This window comes from Psammomys obesus, unplaced genomic scaffold (assembly GCF_907164565.1).
Source record: "Psammomys obesus unplaced genomic scaffold, mPsaObe1.curated_primary_1811, whole genome shotgun sequence".
Lineage (NCBI taxonomy): Eukaryota > Metazoa > Chordata > Mammalia > Rodentia > Muridae > Psammomys > Psammomys obesus.
The window spans coordinates 106,683-126,525 of record NW_026594240.1 but is presented as its reverse complement, the minus strand read 5'-3'; the positions used below and the strand labels follow the sequence as shown (position 1 = coordinate 126,525).

The window sequence follows — 19,843 nt, the reverse complement described above, 5'->3', positions numbered from 1 at the left end:
ACCCAAATCCTAATCTCCTCTTTTGATGATTTTACAAAAATCAAATTGCGTGACAGATGCAGAGATAAACAGGAGACGGTCGCAATCAAAGCAGGTTCTGGGATGAAGCTGATTAGTAGATGTTTTAATGGCCATTAGGTTGATAATCACTCACCAAGAATAGCTTCCAGGCAGACCAAACCCATGCATAAGTGGGCCCACACCCAAGCTCACCAACACCTAGTTGGCAGGTATATAAGAGGACCCCATGAGTCTCCCAACAGCCTCGGATCTGCCCAGGAACCAACCTTCTACTTTCCTTGCTGAGCAGAACCACCATGAGTTGCCAGATCTCCTGCAAGTCCCAAAGGGGAGGCGGTGGAGGCGGAGGCAGCAGGTTCCGGGGCTTCAGTAGTGGTTCGGCAGTGGCCTCTGCAGGGAGCCGGAGGTCGACCACCAGCTTCTTCTGCCTGAGCCACCAGGGTGGTGGCAGAGGAGGTGGAGGTGGCTTTGGCAGTCGGAGCCTGGTTGGCCTTGGAGGGCACAAGAGCATTTCTTTTAGCGTGGCTGGTGGATTTGGTGGCAGCTGCTTTGGAGGCAGCAGCTTCGGAGGTGGCTCTGGCTTTGGAGGAGGCCGAGGATTTGGAGGTAGCAGTGGCTTCGGAGGTGGCTCTGGCTTTGGAGGAGGCCGAGGATTTGGAGGTAGCAGTGGCTTCGGAGGTGGCTCTGGCTTTGGAGGAGGCCGAGGATTTGGAGGAAGCAGCGGCTTTAGAGGTTTTGGGGGCCCTGGTGGATTACCTGGAGGAGGCATCCATGAAGTGTCTGTCAACCAGAGCCTCTTGCAGCCTCTTGATGTCAAAGTAGACCCCGAGATCCAGAATGTGAAGTCTCAGGAGCGCGAGCAGATCAAAACCCTCAACAACAGATTCGCCTCTTTCATCGACAAGGTGAGTAGGAGAGGCAGTGCACCCCTGTGAAGAGATGCTGGGACCCTGTGAAAAGGAAATGACAGACTTTCCCTCAGGAGCCTTTGATGAGGCCAGCACAGCCAGCGGCCTTTGCAAATTCCACGTAGGAGAGGTGCTGGTCCTGTGGACTACACATTCCACAATAATAATTCCTTTGTATGTTATGTTTTTAAGTCCAAATAAATACTACTTATAGAAAATTCTGACTTTCATAGACAAGCTGAAATGGGCAAGTAATGACAGAACAGGTCATGCAGGGTGACAGGACTGGAAAGTCATAGTGAGAAAAGGGCAGTGCTTGCCTCTCTGGAGTGTTATGAGTCTAATAAATCACGGAACCCGTACGGGAAATACGTTTGCAGGTGATTAAAATTCCAGTTGAAACCAGTCTCATTTTGGTGACCTATAAAGTCTTTATTGGTGTCGTTTGGGGTGTTGCTGTCTGGGCTCCTCTGCCTTGAATTAGACATGAATTTACGAGGCCCTTAAAACTCAGGAGAAGCCCCGCCTGTCCCCAGGACCCTCCCGTTTGGTGCAGTTAGCTGCCGGGACCGCAGGCGCACGCTTTCTCCAGAATTGACAGGGCTTTGGCAGGGTACAGTACGAGGGAGGGAAATGCCTAGAGTCTGGGGAGGAGCTGTGAACAAGACATTGAGCATGGAGCGGCACAGATGGGCGTCTCTAGAACTTTCCATGTTTGACGTCGGGAGCTCAGAAGCTCTGCCTGGTGTTCCCCGGCCGCCTTGGACGCTGAGGGCGAAGCATTGTGACGTCTGTGTCTCCTGGAGCCGCACCGGGGGTCCTTGGGCGACAGCGGCTCGCTGGTGGCCCGACCTCGTGTGTTCTTCCCCCGGCCACTGCAGGTGCGCTTCCTGGAGCAGCAGAACCAGGTGCTGGAGACCAAGTGGGCGCTGCTGCAGCAGCTGGACGTGGGCCGCCGCACCATCGACCTGGAGCCCATCTTCCAGGGCTACATTGGCATGCTCAAGAAACAGGTGGACCAGCTTTCCGCAGAGAGGACCTCACAGGACTCAGAGCTGAGCAACATGCAGGACCTTGTGGAGGACTTTAAGAAGAAGTAGGTGGCGGAGGGACCCGGAGTGGACCTGTGGCCACGCCCATCCGCTCGTTGATCTCCCAGCAGCAGTCGTGTTGGGTGCCAGGTGGTGTGGGGGGGCATCTGTGTTATCACAGAGAAGGCAGGGACTTGGAGGTCACACCTGCTTGAGTTCATTAATAGAAAGCTACCTTCAGTTTGGACTTTCATAGTTTAAATCTAGGCATTGAAAGCGCATTCCATTTTCCAATAGAAAAAGGGAAAGACAAAAAAAAAATTGGCCAACCAGAACTGGTCTAACTGCTGGTGTCTTTTGGGGCCTCAACAGTTACGAGGATGAGATCAACAAGCGCACATCTGCGGAGAATGATTTCGTGGCCATGAAAAAGGTGAGCAAGAGAATATGGTGGGCAGGGGAGGAGCAGCACTGTGCCGCGGCTCACCGTGCCCAGAGAGATGCCCAGAAAACCACTGCGAGTGCATACACAGCCAGGGCTAGGGTGCGCCAGGAGCCTCTGTGTTCTAACTCCCATAGGCGAGTTCCCAATTTGCTTACTGCATTTGGGAGAGTACCCCTCTCCACAACGCACTCAAAGACTGGCATGGAAAAAATACCAAAAGAAAAAAGCGCTTTATTCTTCTAAAAAGCAGAGGTAGAGTGGGGCTCCTTAGAAAGCCTGCTGACTGATGAGTTACGCTGATAAAAGTTTGAGCTAGAAAACTAGAGTGTTTGCCTAGGACCTGCAAGGGGTTTGGAGACTAATCCAGGTAAATCCCGGAGAGTCTGGATGGGTAGGCAGGATGGAGGCATGAAGGACACAGCCGCCTCCTCACCTGTTAGGGGAACGCACCATGTCTCCAGCAGGAGGGAGACTGGCTGGCGTTTGGCTGGCCCATCGCACTTCTCATGCTGGGGGGTGTGAGCAGTGGACCTCGAGGGGCTCCCGACAGTGGTGCATGATGGCTTCCATGCTAAATGAGGCACCGTGGAGCTACAGCTCACCTGGGAGTGCCCGGTGTCAGAGGCACTGGGTGGAGGCATCAGAGAGACCCTGGGGCCCGCTCAGGGGGGCACTCACGGTGGGCGTGTCTTTCTCTGCAGGATTTGGACAGTTGTTACATAGACAAGACAGAGCTGCAGGCCAAGGCGGACATACTGATGCAGGAAGTCGATTTCCTGAAGACGCTCTATGACATGGTAAAGGAAGCTGTCTTCCTCACTCCCACCTTTCCCACTCCAGAACAGTCCTTTCCAGGGTTGAAAAGCGCTGACTGGCCGATTGCCACGCCGGGCAACTATTGCAGTCCTCTAAGATGCTGCCCTAGGGCAGTTGGGGGAGAGATGCCAGGTCAACTTTCCTTCCCTCCATCCCCCGCACACCCAGCTCCGTTTGGAAGACACCTTCCCAGAGCCCATTACACCTTGGGGGTGAAAATGTGTTATGCCTCCTGCTCACTTCCCAGCCCACTTCTGAGGTAGGAAGGAAACTTGAAGGACTCTGCCATGGACCAGTTTCTTTCTTGGGCCTATAGGCATGATGGTGAAGCCGTTTTACTAGAATGCTCGCAGACACCCTTCTGCCATCGTCACCATCCCCGGGGTGGCCCTGTGGTGACTGGGCTTTTCCCACATAGCATGCTCAGCCTGAGAGTTTAGGTGTCCTCAATGCCTGCCTTTCACTGCCTGTGGCAGGCTGTCACAGCAACTCAGTCTGTGTGCTGTAGGAGCTGTCCCAGCTACAGCAGAGTGTCACTGACACCAACGTCATCCTGTCCATGGACAACAACCGCAGCCTGGACCTGGACAGCATCATTGCTGAAGTTCGGAGCCAATACGAGCTCATTGCCCACAAGAGCAAGGCTGAGGCCGACGAGCTGTACCACAGCAAGGCAAGTCCTGGGGTGCAGCGGGGGCCAGAGCCGAGCTTCATGCCCAGGAAGGGCATAGAGTGTGTGTCTAGTGGGAGCTTGGCCTCATTCCTAAGACAGCTCAGAGAATGGCACTAAACCCTTGGGGCCCGTGAGATGGTTTCTTATCGGCCGTGAAGGCACCGTCACGGCACCGTCACATTCAGGGTGGCTCACCACTCCTGGTCTGACACCAGCCTTCTTCAGCTCAGGCCAAGCCTTCCTCAGAGAGCGCTCCCTGCGTGCGAACTGTCTGCCTTTTCCCTCACCAGTATGAAGAACTCCAGGTCACCGCTGTGAGACACGGGGACAGCTTGAAAGAACTCAAGATGGAGATCAGCGAGCTGAACCGAACAATCCAAAGGCTGCAAGCGGAGATATCACAAGTGAAGAAGCAGGTGACCTTGGTGCTCAGGGCCTCTCTCTCTGTCTCTCTGTCTCTCTCTCTGTGAGTAGGGAGAGATAAGAGACTGAAAAGAAACTGAGAAGTTCTAATGCAGTTTGCACCAGTCCCAGTTTCCTGCAGATCAATGCTGTCTATTTAAGACTTTCAGAGTATTTCAAGAAATGTTCTGAAGTAAGTTTCAGAGAAGGGAAAGAATTGCTCAACTTAAAGGGCCCATGGCAAACAAAGCAAAACCTGGCTTGGTCTGCTGTCTGCTGTGATTGCTGACGTAGCTTCCTGTTCCTGTATCGTGCTGCCCTTGATGCCAGCTGCGATGTCTGTTCCCAGAGGGGCAGTGACTGGGCTGGTCTGAGCTGGACGCTGGCCTAGGAGCTGATGCTCGGGGCAGAGGCTGCTGAAGAGGCGGCAGAAGCTTGGCAGGGTCGGTCGAGCGTCTTTGTTGCGCATAGCCTGGATGAAGGATGAGTTCCTGTGTTGGGAGGGTCACGGCACTGCAGGAGAGCCTGTGGGTCCAGTCAAGGGGACATGGGAGGATGATAGCTCAGTGACCGCAGCTGCGAGTCAGCACAGCTGTCTGCGGCATCTGTTAACTCCAAAGGGGGACGGGGCATCTGAGGCTTCCAGGGCCAGCGATTCCGGGCTCCCACACTGAGCATCCTGCCAGTCCCTCCCTCCACCAGGCTGACCCCATTGTGTGCAAACGGAGGCCCTCTCTTCTTTTGTCATAGTGTAAGAGTGTTCAAGACTCCATTGCAGACGCGGAGCAGCGGGGAGAGCACGCCATCAAAGACGCCAGGAACAAGCTCCTGGACCTGGAGGAGGCCCTGCAGCAGGCCCGGGAGAACCTGGCTCGGCTGCTGCGCGACTACCAGGAGCTCACGAGCTGCAAGCTGGCCCTGGACATGGAGATCGCAACCTACCGCAAGCTGCTGGAGGGCGAGGAGTGCAGGTGGGGGCACCACCGGGGAGGCCATCAGGGCCTACACTCTCCTTTCTCTTGGAGCCAGGGCAGGAGTGAAGGGAGAGAAAGCTGAGGACTGAGCAGGGCCTCTGACTAGCGAGACTGATGCTTCTCCAATCAGACATTCAGGATGAGAGCAATGGCACTGTTCTCTCATAAAGAGAAAACAAAGTGACGTGGACACAGGCACACAGCTGGAGTAGCTTCCTTCCCCTCCACGGTTTGTTTGACCCAGAATGGGGAGATGGCGTCAGATCTGTCGGAGGGGCACGCTTTGTTCTTTAAGGCCCCTAGAATGACAAACAGAACCACTTGGCTATTTTAAGGGGGGGTCCTTGCTTCCTGTGTTGTCAGCATCCTTGGGGAAGTAAGTGGCTGAAGCTATTGGAAGGGGAAGGTCCTCGGTGTGGGCAGCCACCAAGACAAGGGAGCTGCCTTTTTTAAGCGACCGTTCCATACTTGTCTGAGAGGCAAGGTCCCCTGTTCTCAAGAAGGAGCTGGCAGGCGTTGGGAACTGGGCTGGAACAGACTGGGCTCCAGTGGAAACAGGAGGCCGGGAGTCCAGGAAGGGCTTTCTGCGGAAGGCTCACAGCGCAGCCTCGTTTTGAAATGTTGGGTGTGGCATGGATTCCGGATAGCAGATTCCCCGATGTGGCTGCCGAGTACAAACTGGGGAAGGCCGTCAGAGTGACTTGGCTTTTCAGCCCCTCTGGATCTGCAGTGCAAGGGTTTGGTTTGATTGGAGTGAGACCTCTGGATGGGCTGAGATTCAGGCTGTAGATAAGGGTGGGGTCTGTCACCGCCCTCTGTCAGCGCCCGCTATCTGTCAGCGTAGAAGGTGTGGCTGGCTGAAGTAGCTAAACTGCACTCAAGTCAGCGGAAGTTGTGAAGCCACTTTGCTCATCCACACTGCATCAGGATGTGCCTCGCGAATCCCCCTCTCTCTCCCTGACAGGATGTCTGGGGAGTTCAGCGACAATGTATCTGTGTGTACGTATGGGGTATGGGGTGTCGCCTGTGGAGTGGGGCAGTGGAGGGTAGAGGCGGCCAGAACTCCTGGTTGACAGCATCTCTCTTACAGCCGTGACAAGCAGCACCGTCTCCTCGTCTGTGGCATCCAAGGCTGGCTTTGGCGCTGGAGGGTCAGGAGGAAGTTCTGGAGGAAGAGGGTCGTATGGCGGTGGAGGAGGAAGCAGCTACGGCTCTGGAGGCAGAGGCTCTGGCTCCAGAGGAGGGTCTGGATCTACATCCGGAGGAGGTTACAGCTCCGGAGGAGGCTCCAGGGGCGGTTCAGGCCCTGGAGGAGGAGGTTACAATTCTGGAAGAGGCTCCAAGGGTGGTTCTGGAGGAGGTTACAGCTCTGGAGGAGGCTCCAGAGGTGGATCCGGAGGGGGATACAGCTCCGGGGGAGGATCGGGAGGCGGAGGCTCTAGGGGAGGGTCAGCCTCTGGAGGGGCAGTGTCTGGCTCTGAAAGGGGTGGTTCTGGGTCAGAGGAAGGTTGTGGCTCCGGGGTGACCTTCTCCTTTAGATAGAGATGGTCCTCTCCCTACTCTTTGGTTCCGGAACTCCAGCTGTATCTCTGTATCTCTAACTCAGAGTAACCCTAATATTTACAATCCACCTCCGATGGCATTTTCTTCTTGTGAGGAGGTGATGAAAGAACCACCCTAAACAATTAGAGTCAGAGATATGTGTTCTGAGAAAGAATCTGTGCTGTCCAACTGTGTCTTCAAGCCGTGTCCCGCTCCTGGTCTCCTTGCATTGCCCACCTGGCAGTCCTTCCCAGATGGTGTTCTGCTGAGGACCCCGGGGTAGCCCCCTGTTCCATCCCCCAACAGTGGTTGGGGAACTGTGCTTCTGTGTACATAGCCTCTCGAATGGCCTCTGCTCTCTGAGTGCTGCGGTCTGGGTGTCTGCATAATAAACTTCATTTGCAATCGATACTGTGTACTGTCCATTGTCAAGCTTTGGCGGGAGTGGGGCCATTTTGGAATGGGGGAGGGATGAGTCTTTAAGGAAGGGGCAGCTAAGGAGCTTGGAAGGTTTTCCTGTGTTAGGAGGGGGCAAGGGGTGGCCCTGGAGTCAGGGTTGGTGAACCACTCTCAGAAAGGATTTGCCAGAATGGGGACTCTGGCCTTTATAGACATTATAGAAAATGTCTTTCTAGGCAGAAGTGCTGCCTCTGAGAAGCATGAGGGCAACCATAAGCAGGAGCTAGATGCCCAGACAAACAGAGCAGGAAGGAGCTCCAGCAGTCAGTGAATTTGAACTTCCACTCTAGACAAGAAAGCGGTCCTCTTCCCGGTTCCTGTTCTGCGAAGTGGGGAGCTTTGAAAGGTAGAGACAACTCTGAGAGGTAGAGAGGAGGTAAGGCAGAGCAGGTGGCAGGGTTCTCTGACTCTACCAGTGACCTGCATCTCAGCCTTTGGATCCCCAGATCCCCAGGCCTCCCACGGAGACAGCCGGCTCCCTCCAGCTGCTTTCTCCCTCCAGCTGCTTTCATGCTGGACTCCCAACAGCCCAAAGCCGCCTTGAATGTTAGCACAGACAGATTCGGCCTGAGGCTTTCAGAGGCTACAACTGGACAAGAGGCAAGCTTTCCAGAGGGTTTTTGTTTCCTCCTGAGCAGACTCATCTAGAATCTGGTCACAGTCTCTCCACCCCACACCCATCCTATTTCCATCAGGTTCAAAGATGGATTTGTCAAGTTCTGGGCTTTAAAGGCAAGATTGTGTGCATTCCATTTTCACAGACGACAAGGACAGGGATTTATTTACACAGTGACGATGGGAAGGTTTTCAGGACGCCTACTCCCTGTAGTGGAAATTTTGGTTTCTTTAAGAACTCAGTTATGTTATGTAAATATGTTTTTGTTTTAATCCCAAGTGTGGGATTTTAGTTTGGGCTTTAGTTTGTCCACAGCTGATAACTGCCTCCTGCGGGATGTGGTCTTCGCCAGCTGGTAATGTCCTGCTTTCTAACCCCCTCACCCCACTAACCTTCTCTCTCTTACCTAAGGTTGAAGGGTTGGTGGAAGGGAGATGGAGGCCTAAACACCCCAAATAAAATAGAGTTTAGAAAAGAGCACAGCAAGCCCATCGTTTTCTCTGTTTATATGTCCTGTGTAAATTCAGCTGGGTCTTTTGCTTGCCCCTTCTCACTAGCTTTCGCTAGGAGGAGCCGCACACTCAGCTGTGACATGGGCCTCACCCTGGGGGTGCAGTGCCCGGCGACATCAGGAGATCATTTTTCCTCCCAGACTTTATTTCGGCATCATTTCAGGGGTCAGACTGAGAACTCTGAAGGCAAGGATAGTCTGTGTGCCCCTGTGTGTCCTCCAGTTCCCCAGAGACAAGGTTTGGAACTCAGAGTCAGTGAGGAGGCTTCGACCTGTCTGAGCATGAGAGTGAGCATGGGGCGCCCCAAGTCCTTCCCATTCTGTTTAGCCGAGTGTCTCAGGCTGGGGCTGTGACTGACTGCTGCAGGGAGATAAAGGTGGAGCGTCCTGCAGGGAGATCCCAGTCTAGGGATGGATGGGAACTTACAAGCAGCTGCTCATGCAAACTGGGGTACAGTTAGCAGTGGCTACTCTAGGTCTCATTGTGTAAGTCAAAGTCTTTTGGATGCTTATTTAAAACACAGTCTTAGTTGCAGTTGGAGTTGGGAGGATCCTGGAAATCCCCCGATTAATAAGTTCCAGGTGCGCCAAGGCTGGGGCTTGGGAACCGCACTCCGCTGGTTGTGTGGTTGCTCATTTTCTGGTACTTTGAAATTCAGTAGGCGCTTAGTAAAAACCAAACCAAACCAAAACAAAAGGATTGCATGAGAGAATATAGAGCCTCTGGTACATTTTAGCAATTTAACAATTCAGAGTCTTGGTTTACACATTTATAAAACAATAAAATGTATCTCTTTGCGGGGCTGTTAGAAAGATAAACACAATGAAAATGTGAAACGTCTTCCTACCCCTTAGGGCCTGGGCCCTCACACATGCAGCCCTGTGCTCCTTACTGTTGTTAGAGAGTATTGTGAGGCTGGGAGGGTTTCACAGATGAGCTGGTTCAAATCCAGGCACTAAAGGCTATGCAGGATTAACGACAAGATGATAGCAGCTCCACATAAACTCTTCCAGAAGACAGAAATAGCCATTACCTTGCATCTTGCTTTATAGAACCACAGCAAGACATTGTAAAACAGCTAGACACGTTCACATGTCTGAAAACACAGACTCCAAAATTCTCAAGAAGATATGAGCAAATCTGATTTAGGAATATGTGAAAAGGATACATCATGCTATGGGAGGCTTGTCCCAGAAATAAAAAAGCTGGCCCACAGTAAGAATCAATTACTGGGTTCACTCTACAGAACCGAAAAACCAAACCAAACCAAGCCAAACCAAACCAAGCCAAGCCAAGCCAAGTCATATTTGCTGTATTGTTATATTGTAGAAGAAAACCATCTGAACAAATGCAGACTCACTTGATAAAACTGAGCATTCATTTATTAAAAAATTAGGCAGACAGTACAGTGTGAACAAACAAGACGGCTGGGACTTTCTGGAAAACGCCCTGGCAGGTGGACTTTGGACTCAGCTTTTGAATTTTAACTGCATTCTTTGGCTTGCCATCTCCCCCAACAGATTTTGGATTGTAAAACTTCCACAGTCACATGAGGCAGATAACACATACCCCCCCCACACACACAACAGAGATTTTTCTTATAGCAAACATTAAATGTTGAAAGTCTTAATGCTTTTCCTATAAGACTGGGAACAGGTATTGATCTAATGTAGCATTTTGCTGGAGGTTCCAAAAAGTACAAGAAATATAAGCCATACAGGTTGGAAGGAGGAAACAAGACTGATTTTATCTATACAGTCAATGCTGATGTTTGTACAAAGTCCCAAAGAAGTTGGCTGGTATTGGCTAGCATGCCTGTGTTATGTTGACGCACACAAATGCTGGTGATATTTATAACTTGGTGCTTTCCAAATATGTTATTGCTTTCCATTGAGAAACACTGTAGGAGGTGCTGCCCGAAAGCCCAAGGGCCACCAGCTCCACCCAGGCTGCTCCACGTGCGTCTCCTCGGGCACTTACAGATCTAGTCCTTGATTCAAGTCTCCTCGTGTGCATTGAGCATACAGCCTGTTGGCATTGGTTCAGATCCTGCTTCCATCCCTGGGCTAGTTGAATTATTTTGGGAAAGCACTTAATCTCTTGAACCTTAGTTTCTACTTCTGAAAGGACTTCAGTAGTGTCTGCCTCCTAGTGCTGTCAGGGGGGTTAAGAAGCTCAAGAACAATTCTCCTGGCCAAGAACCTAATAGCCCTGAAATACAATGATCTCACGATGTTCCATGGCTTCGGACGGGGAACAGAATAGACAAATATTTACCTTTGTAAAATGTCAGCGGCAAGGGTTAACACCATAAGGCGGGGCGATGGCTCACAGTTAAAAGCACTGGCTGCTCTTCCAGAGGACTCAGGTTTGAGTCCTAGCACCCACTTGTCCGCTCACAGTCTTCTGTAACCCTAACTCTTTGGCATCAGGCATGCACACATACAGAGACATGCCGAGAAAATACTCATATACATAAATAAATGAAAAATGCTTAAAAGTAACACTGTTTCCATCCCCTGAAAGCTTTTGTATTGTTTTGTTTTTTGGTTTTTTTGAGACAGGATTTCTGTGTGTGGTCATGACTGTCCTAGACTCTCTTTGTAGACCAGGCTGGCAGGGGACCAAGGGATCCACGTGGAGGCAGGACAGGAGGCTCCCCACCACAGGGTGGGGCCCGGCTGTGGATTCCTCTCCTGTGTCCCAGCCAGTGAGCCATGAGAACTGTCTCCCGCAGCCTTGGGAAGCCAGGCCTCGGGGCTTCATAACCACATGAAAGCAGCTCAGCCAGGGTCCCTGAGGCAGATGATCTGACGCTGGCACAGGTGGGAGATTTCTCAGAGACGACACCGTCAATTACCGTCTCCTCCAGCTTTCCTACCGCCCCAGCCCTCTGGAGAAGGACAGCTAGGACCATGACAAGCTTCCTAGGCAAGATCTTCCTGGGGATAATACGGCCAGTTAATTACCCCGTGCTAATAAGATAAGACTCAATTACACGCAGAGGACCTGCAAGCCCAGCACTTTGGGGTTTTCAAGTCACCCCATGTCTCTGATTTTGATAGGAGAAAATGATTTCTTCCTCGAAGGCAAATTAAACCCACCAATTAGGACAATTGTTCTGTTGAGCTCTATAAAGGGGAAGGCCAAGATCACAGGTGGTCAACACTCAGCCTCTTCCGTGCCGGCGCGCGTCTCGTTTCCATTCTGTGGCTTCTCCGCAATGAATCGCCAATTCACCTGCAGGCCAGGAGCTGGCAGCAGGGGCTTCAGTGGCTGCTCCGCAGTGCTGTCTGGGGGCAGCACCTCCTCCTACCGGGCAGGGGGCAAAGGGCTCAGCGGGGGCTTCAGCAGCCGGAGTCTCTACAGCCTGAGGGGCGCCAGGAGCATCTCCTTCAATGTGGCCAGCGGCAGCGGGCGCACAGGGGGTTATGCGTTTGGCCGGAACCGGGCCAGCGGCTTCGCAGGCAGCATGTTTGGCAGTGTGGCTCTGGGGCCTTCAAATACATCCCCATGCCTGCCCAGCGGCATCCACCAGGTCACAGTCAACAAGAGCCTCCTGGCCCCCCTCAATGTGGAGCTGGACCCCGAGATCCAGAAGGTGCGCACCCAGGAGCGGGAGCAGATCAAGGCCCTGAACAACAAGTTCGCCTCCTTCATCGACAAGGTAGGACTGCAGAGGCTAAGTATCTCCTTCCTCCTCCACCTTCACCGTCCTCAGGGGCTTCCTAGCTGGAGACAGGATGATGGGACCCCTTCCCAGGATACAGACACCACAGGACAGAGCAGAGAGGTAGCAGATGGTACCCTGGGCACCAGGGCTGAGGGAGAGACAGGACCAAAGGCCTGTGAAAATAAGAGAGAGCGTCATTTGGAAGGTGTCTAGGGGCAGAGGCAGTGAGACTTAGAATGCAGGTAAAGGAGAGGCCGCAGGAGCCTTGGGAGGTGCAGGATGCCGAGCCTGTGCAGTCTGCATTTTGAGGAGCCCTCTAGGTAGGCGAGTCTTGAGCAAAGGAAACTTCCGGGGTGGGGGTGGGAACCAGAGGGGGCTCAAGGTCCCAGTTGATGGCTTTCAGGTAGGCTGTGGAAGGCCATGACAAGGAAGGAAGGAGCAGGCCAAACAAACTAGACCACCAGGCCCCGAAGAGCCTGGAGGTATTTGGGGGGCATTTTCTTTTTCCCAGAGCTTACCTTTGAAGGTCACATAGCAGATCAAAATCCATCCTTTCCTCTGAAAAGAAAGTTTCCCGTCCCATCCTCTCTGTTGACTGTGGGATGGGCTCAGGTGTCTGTGGGTCTGGGCTCCAGGTGGTGTGGGTCTAGGTTCCAGGGGTCTGTGGGTCTGGGTTCCAGGTGTCTGTGGGTCTGTGCTCCAGGTGTCTGTGGGTCTGGGCTCCAGGTGTCTGTCAGTCTGGGCTCCAGGTGGTGTGGGTCTGGGCTCCAGGTGTCTGTGGGTCTGGGATCCAGGTGTCTGTGGGTCTGGGTTCCAGGTGGTATGGGTCTGGGCTCCAGGTGGCTGTGGGTCTGGGTTCCAGGTGCGCTTCCTGGAGCAGCAGAACCAGGTGCTGGAGACCAAGTGGGAGCTGCTGCAGCAGCTGGACCTGAACAACTGCAGGAAGAACCTGGAGCCTGTATATGAGGCCCACATCAGCAGCCTGCAAAAGCAGCTGGACACACTGTCTGGGGACAGAGTACGGCTGGACTCAGAGCTGAGGGGCATGCGGGACGCAGTGGAGGACTGCAAGAAGAGGTCAGTGGGGACACTATGTGGGCTAGCTGATTCCTGGGGCTTTCTAAGAAGGTCCTGGGGCTTTTGTGTGTGTCTTCAGGGAGCCATAATTTGGGTAGAACAAGCCACCTGAGCTCAGCTGGTGGGCCAAGAGCCTTTATGGGCTTAACTCAGCAGGCTGGACTGTGGGTACTGCTGGGCGGTGCCAGTGAGGCCCTTGAGGGCATCCTTCTTCATGTGTGGCTTCCCACGCCCTTCCAGACAGCCGTTGTGTGTGCCCAACACAGAACTCCAGTTCCTAAGCTCACCCAGGTGCCCCAAGTTCCAAGGAAACTCAGGCAGGAGGTGGGATTCCTGTAGGTCTTCTCCTCTCATTTTCACTGGGTCCTGGAAACCCATCTGAGCCATATTCTTTCTTGACCTGAGTAGGGGTAGCTCTGGCTACCCACCTCAGGCTGGAGTGGCATTATTGGCAAGGGTATCAGGCAGGCAGTGCTGTTTCTGCTGGCAGAGCCCTGTTCCTGTGATCTGGATGCTGAGAAAGAGGAGGAAACCTCCACTCAGCCACAGGCATCAGAAGAACCCTAGACCAGAACCCTCCAGCCACCAGGTCTCTACTGAGAGCTCAGCCAAACAGCCCTACCAAGCTGAGACAGCTGAAAACCGGCTTAATGACCCACAGCTCAGACCCCCTGCATTTCCCATCGAGAACCACAGCTGTAGGTGCCCACACACCGGCCCCCCAGCCCCGCTCACCGATGCTTCCCTACAGGTACGAGGAAGAGATAAACAAACGCACGACTGCGGAGAACGAATTTGTGGTGCTTAAGAAGGTAAGGGGTGAGGGGGGCTGGCCTCAGTGCCCCAGTGCAGGGGGAAGAGGAGGGGGCAGTGAGGCCTGCACATCCGACAGCCCCAGAGACGGAGGCCAGTCGTGTCCACCGTGGACCCTGGTGATCTATGGACATAGATCGCTTTGCCAGAACAAGAGTCCCCCTGCGGATAGTCAGTCCGGGCTTATGCCAGAGCACACAGGACTCTGGGAAGGGCCAAGTCCTGCTTCTAACCCTTCTCATCTCTGACAAATCACTGTGGGGAGGAACGGGCTCTGTACCCGGCCTTGGAAGAAGTTCTCACAGTGAGTCCGGGCTGAGGTCAAGTTCCTACCCCTGGGGTCTTGAGTATCCTCCTGGGGCAGGCAGCCGCAGGATGGGGCTTCTGTGAGACAGGTCAGTGCAGGTGTCTTGGTCTCCCTTAGGATGTGGACGCAGCGTACATGAGCAAGGTGGAGCTGCAGGCCAAGGTGGACGCCCTGGACGGCGAGATCAAATTCCTCAAGTGTCTGTATGAGGGGGTAAGGCCTCCCCTTCCCCCTGGCTTTGGATTCAGGAGGGACTTGTTTATCAGTCAGCTCAACCCCTCCAGTGTTTGGGTGCTGAGGGCTTTGCGTTCAGCTTTGCGTTCACAGGCTGGTGACAGCCGGGCAGGCGGCTTCCCTTCAGTTTCCTGGCTCCTGCCCCCTCTTGGGGTGAATACATGGATTTTCTTCTCAGTTGGCAGTCTTTCACCGTGGTGTGGAAACCTTCAGCTCTGTTCTTTCAGAGAGCTGCTCTGCATGTACCTGTCTGGGACAGCCTGGGGTCATCCTGCGGGGACACGGCCATCCTGTTGTCACCTTTCCCTGTCACGCATTCTTGTGCCCCTGCAGGAGATTGCCCAGATGCAGTCCCACATCAGCGACACGTCCGTCATCCTGTCCATGGACAACAACCGCAGCCTGGACCTGGACAGCATCATCGCCGAGGTCCGAGCTCAGTACGAGGACATCGCCCTGAAGAGCAAGGCGGAGGCCGAGACGGTGTACCAGACCAAGGTGGGTGTGAGGGAATCTGGTTAGGTCCGCCTTTCTCTGCTCCATGACTTAACACAGGCCCAGCTTGCTGGTAACACCACACCGACCTTGGCACCTCGGGGAGCAAGAAGGGAGAAGACTGCTCTGTCTTTGGGTTCCCTCAGACCTGTGGCAGCCATTGCAGGGTGCAAACTGCAAGATGCCTGCGAAGCATCCTAACGCAGGGCTGGCTGGGATGGGGCAGGGCCTGCTTTCTGGAGGCAGTGAACTCTGAGGTGCTCGGGGAAGGGGAGCGGTCGGTCCTTCAGCTCCGTCATTATGGTAAATCACAGGTCTCTTCCTGGTGATCTGGGATCAAGTCCATCTCCAAGGAAGAAGAGGGCGTCACTCTGCATCACATCTTAGCTCCCCTGATAGGTGTGGGCGGGAGGGTGACTCAGATAATCTGGTTCCTCGGATCAGGATGCTAACTTTCTAATTGTTCCTTGCTGTTCACTGGGCACTTTCCCTAGGGAAATGACCCCTCCCCCAGACCTTATCACTCCTTACATCTCCTTCGAAGCCTGGAATGGAGAGGTTTAGCCTGTTGGGAAAGGGTTAGCCCTCAGGGCCTAAGGGACAGCACAGGCCTGGGCTCTTGGGGACGGCTTAGACTGGCCCAGGTTCCTTCCCTATCTATTCTCCTAAGCCAGGGTTGAGAATGGCCGCTTAGCCCCTGTGGGCTGTCCGGGCCCAGCACTCAAAGCCAGGCTGTCTCCTCCACGGTCCTTCCTGGAAGAAAAAGAGGAGCCTCACAGCTGCGGTTATTGACCGTTTTCTGTGTGGGTCGTGGGCACCTCCCCCTCCCCATGGGCTTAGGGACAGGGAGGCCACCGCTGCTGGCCAAGGTGTTGCGAGGTCGTTTTCACCATCACCATTTAACGATGCGGGAGATGCGATGGTGTGGGAGATGCGCCTAGAGTGTTTAGTAAAGAAGGGATGATGGTGCTGCTGTGTCTGGGGCACTGGCTGGGGTGCCAGAGTGGATCAGGGCTGAAGGTTCAGGGGTGGGGGGTGGGGGCAGAGGGGAGGGGTCAGGCAAAACTTCACCCCAGAGCGCCAAAGACCACAGCTGTTCTGTTTTCCCTGTAAGTTGAATTCTAGGACTATGCTGGGTTCCCTCTGTTGACGGTTGAATAGGCAACCCCAGGGGCAGGAGGAGACTGAGTCACGGCTGATACCCAGCCTCCTGCCAATCCAACTAGACAGCCCGGAGAGCCTGTGCCCACCTCAGAGAAGGGGGAGAGGAGGGAAACACAGCTGACTGGCTCCTCATTCAGCCAGTCACGTGATCTTCTCTTGAGTACCAGCGAGGCACTGTGCTGTGTACAGAGAATTCAGAAACAAAAGAAAACGTCCATCCACCGAGGAAGGCAGAGAACATGTCCTCTCGGTGCGGCATGTCTGACTTTGGGAGCGTAGGATCATGGGGACAGAACTGTACCTAACCAGAAAGCCTTCCTTCCTGGCTGAGCTACAGCTGCTTAAGGAAGATGGCGGGTATGGGTGAGGTCCTGTGGGGGAGCTCATAGTCCCTCACAGACACAGGAACACGTGAGAGTCACTCCAGGGAAGGATATTTGTCAAAGCTGAGAACCAGATAAATGAAGGCAGTGAGAAACAAGCACCTTGATGCCATGCTAAGAGTTTGAATTTCATCTTCCGTGGGCCACAGGCAGAGAGGTGCATGGTGGGAGACTCATCTCACAGAGATGCAGTGTGAAAGGTGGGACTTCCAAGAGTCCTATGGCCAAGTCTAAGTCTCTGAAGATGAGCCAGGCTTAAGGCAAATGAATAAAGTCCAGGGACAGATGGTTAAGCAGGAGGAGGCTATGAAGGGGGAATGGAGATCCCTTCTCCCCCTTGCCACGCAGCCCTGAGCGAAGGCACCGTTTCTGTGCTAGATTAGGCACACACAACTCTTAAATCGCGTGTGTGCTTTGTCACTTCCCTGGCAGTTCCAGGAGCTGCAGCTGGCAGCCGGCCGGCACGGGGATGACCTCAAGCACACCAAGAACGAGATCTCAGAGTTGACCCGGCTCATCCAGAGACTGCGATCAGAAATCGAGAGTGTGAAGAAGCAGGTGAGGGATCAGGGCTCCTGGCAGGGGCCTCCTCTGCCCCCCAACCAGGAGAAGGCTAAGAGGCTTAGAGCCTCCCTGCCCTGCCTCCTCCACTTCGGGCTCTGTCCTAGAAACCTCTTCCTCAGAGAAGGCTCAGCTCCTCCCATTTGCTCTCACCTGAAACCTAGAATCCTTATAGGGCTCCCCACCACATCTACAAGACTGAACAACAAGCTTCCCTGTGGCCAAGTGAAAGTCCTCACTGCCGGATATGTCCAGGACAGAGTAGGGCCCATCCTCCCATTAGCACGGGGACCAGAGCGGGGCTGGGGACCTCAGAGCTCAGGGGATGCTACCGTCTGCCCTCAGTGCTCCAACCTGGAGACGGCCATTGCTGACGCCGAGCAGCGAGGCGACTGCGCCCTCAAGGATGCCCGGGCCAAGCTGGACGAGCTGGAAGGTGCTCTGCAGCAGGCCAAGGAGGAGCTGGCACGGATGCTGCGTGAACACCAGGAGCTGATGAGTGTGAAGCTGGCCCTGGACATTGAGATCGCCACGTACCGCAAGCTGCTGGAGGGCGAGGAGTGCAGGTGAGAGAACCTTTGCAATCCTCCCTGGATGGCACTCCCTGCAATGAGGGAAGCAGACATTGGAGGGACTGCAGATGCTTTCCAGTTTAGCCACACAGAGCGATTTCCAGCCACACAGTAGGGCAGCAATGTCCTCTAAGCTTGCCTTCAGCCTCCAGAGTCCCAGCTTTTAAGTGTCGCCAGCCTCAAGGTCTCGCTATCCCTCCTTTACACATCCTAAGCTCAGTGTCTCAGCACCAACCAGCTCTCCTCCTCCAGCCAAACTGCTGGTTTTCACTGATTTATTTTTAGTGGCATTTCTTTTTTCATTTGGTTATGTAGTTCCGGTTTGCCCATAGAAACATAAAACCTTTTAAGAGAGATGCATTCTTTTCCCTATAAAAGTACTCAGCAGCAATGTAGGCTGTGCTGAGTCCAGCCAATTGGAGGGAAAGGACACAGATCTTTGTCATCTGGAAATCCCGGTGCTTCATTCACTGCTACTTTAGTCGTCTGTCTTCCCCTGCCTCTATGGCTCAGGCCTCAGCTACCCAGCAGTCAAGCAACGGGCTCAGAAGCTGCACAGGCAGACGGCGCCCTGGCCGTGGTGTTTGCCTGGGAGCCCCAGTAGTACAGCCTTTCTCTGTGGTGGGCGGTGGACGAGGGAGGGCAGGAGAGACTGGGAGGCTCTAGCCTCGAGACAGAGGTTGCTAAGTCTTTCTGACTGGGGGGCGGGGGTGGGTGGAATGGACCAGCTGGCGATTCTAGGCACTGTCTGGTCCTCAGTGTGTCCTAAGTGTGATGGAGTATACCCGTGCTTTTTCCTGCGCAGGATGTCTGGAGAACACAGCAGTGCCGTGAGCATTTGTGAGTATTTCATGTCTGGGGGGTGGGTGGGTAGTTCCAGGCAGCCAGCAAGCACAGAGTGCTGAGCCGGGGTCTGAGCCAGGGCCTCTGTGGAGCAGCCCGGGTTCCACCTCCGAGCTGCTCCTTCACCGGCAGCGTTAGCCTCTCACAGCTGTGACTTTGCACGCCCTTCACTTCCCCAGTGCTGGCATGAAGCCCTCTCCTCTACCCACACCCACACTGTCGTGCATGATGGAGTACAAGGTGCCTGTCCTCTCTGGGAGGAGACACCTGCGCAGCCGTGTGGCACAGTGTCAGTGCTGGCCCCGCAAGGCTCAGCCATGCTCTCTTCAAGGAGGGGGGCCCAGCACAAACACCCCAATTCCAGCCTCCGTAAGCACAGTGGGAACAGCGTCAGGGCGCCTTCTCAGGGTAGACACAAGAGATCAGCTTATGTTGGGGTATCATCTGTCCGTTGGGGAGACCTTGCATTCCTGGTCCTCTAAGGAAGAACAGGGGCCTGGCTGTGACAGCTGGGCTGCTTCTCTCAACGCTTGCTGTGCTCAGGAGCCAGCATGTGTTCTTAAATGTGGGGTCCGTGTGAGAAGTTTAGGCAGCAGAGAGGTCTTTGAGTGAGTGGGATGGGGGTATTGGAGGGAATTAGGGCCACTTTGGCCATAGACACCCACTGACGTGCCTTCTCCCCTTCACAGCCGTCATCAGCAGCTCTGCGCCTGGGACCAGCGGAGGGGCCGGTTTTGGGTTCGGTAGCACTGGCGCCTATGGCTACCGGCCCAGCTCCGTTGGTGGGGGCTACGGCATCCTGTCTGGGGGCTGTGTCACCGGTAGCGGGAATTGCAGCCCCTGTGGAGAGACCAAGACCAGGCTTGGTAGCACCAGTGAATTTAAGGAAGTTTCAGGAAAGAACGTGGCTTTGGGCTCGCCCACAAAGAAAACCATGAGATAGACTGACAGCTGGGCGCCCGTTTCTGCCCAGCTGTGGTTTTCTCTGGAGCCTCTGCCGGGAAACCCCTCTGTTTGCCATCGCTTGCTCGCTCACTTCTTGCCGTTCTTTGCTACCAACCCCGCTGCCTTTGTCTTTATTAGCCATACCAGAACTCTCAGGTTGAAGCTATCTCATGAATCCTTCTGCCTCAGTGCAAAGGGACCACTTCTCTGAGCCTTCCATATCCTCGTGATGGCTCACCTGCATGCCCCTTTCTGGTGGAGCTTCCGTCTAGGCTAATCCTGATCCTCTGCTGCCCATTACCGTCTGGGCACATGAGACAGGAAGTGTGTTGAAGGACGGTCTTTCGAGAGCCGGCCCAGCCTGCCGCAGCACCGGG

At 54.2% G+C, this 19,843-nt stretch overlaps 2 protein-coding genes across 2 annotated transcripts; both read left to right on the top strand.

Moving 5' to 3' along the window:
• Window positions 1–317: 317 nt before the first annotated feature.
• Krt2 (keratin 2) lies at window positions 318–7,211 on the top strand. The gene is made up of 9 exons (XM_055618227.1): window positions 318–926; window positions 1,811–2,025; window positions 2,333–2,393; window positions 3,107–3,202; window positions 3,730–3,894; window positions 4,185–4,310; window positions 5,047–5,267; window positions 6,235–6,269; window positions 6,361–7,211. Exons 1-9 carry the CDS (start codon window positions 318–320, stop codon window positions 6,810–6,812), a joined length of 1,980 nt encoding a protein of 659 aa, XP_055474202.1. The 3' UTR covers window positions 6,813–7,211.
• Window positions 7,212–11,622: 4,411 nt separating this feature from the next.
• On the top strand, window positions 11,623–19,464 carry LOC129684954 (keratin, type II cytoskeletal 73). Its single transcript, XM_055618231.1, has 9 exons — window positions 11,623–12,066; window positions 12,935–13,149; window positions 13,901–13,961; window positions 14,387–14,482; window positions 14,837–15,001; window positions 16,978–17,103; window positions 17,452–17,672; window positions 18,484–18,518; window positions 19,211–19,464. The coding sequence occupies exons 1-9, from the start codon at window positions 11,623–11,625 to the stop codon at window positions 19,462–19,464; spliced, it is 1,617 nt and encodes a 538-aa protein (XP_055474206.1).
• The last annotated feature ends 379 nt before the right edge of the window (window positions 19,465–19,843 follow it).

Bases quoted from the DNA above. Each gene is read 5' to 3' on its own strand.
- LOC129684954 (XM_055618231.1), top strand. From the start codon at position 11,623: ATGAATCGCCAATTCACCTGCAGGCCAGGAGCTGGCAGCAGGGGCTTC. The intron at 13,150-13,900 runs GTCAGTGGGGAC...GCTTCCCTACAG, and splicing joins GTGGAGGACTGCAAGAAGAG to GTACGAGGAAGAGATAAACA. The intron at 15,002-16,977 runs GTGGGTGTGAGG...CTTCCCTGGCAG, and splicing joins AGACGGTGTACCAGACCAAG to TTCCAGGAGCTGCAGCTGGC.
- Krt2 (XM_055618227.1), top strand. From the start codon at position 318: ATGAGTTGCCAGATCTCCTGCAAGTCCCAAAGGGGAGGCGGTGGAGGC. The intron at 927-1,810 runs GTGAGTAGGAGA...CGGCCACTGCAG, and splicing joins TCGCCTCTTTCATCGACAAG to GTGCGCTTCCTGGAGCAGCA. The intron at 5,268-6,234 runs GTGGGGGCACCA...TCTCCCTGACAG, and splicing joins CTGGAGGGCGAGGAGTGCAG to GATGTCTGGGGAGTTCAGCG.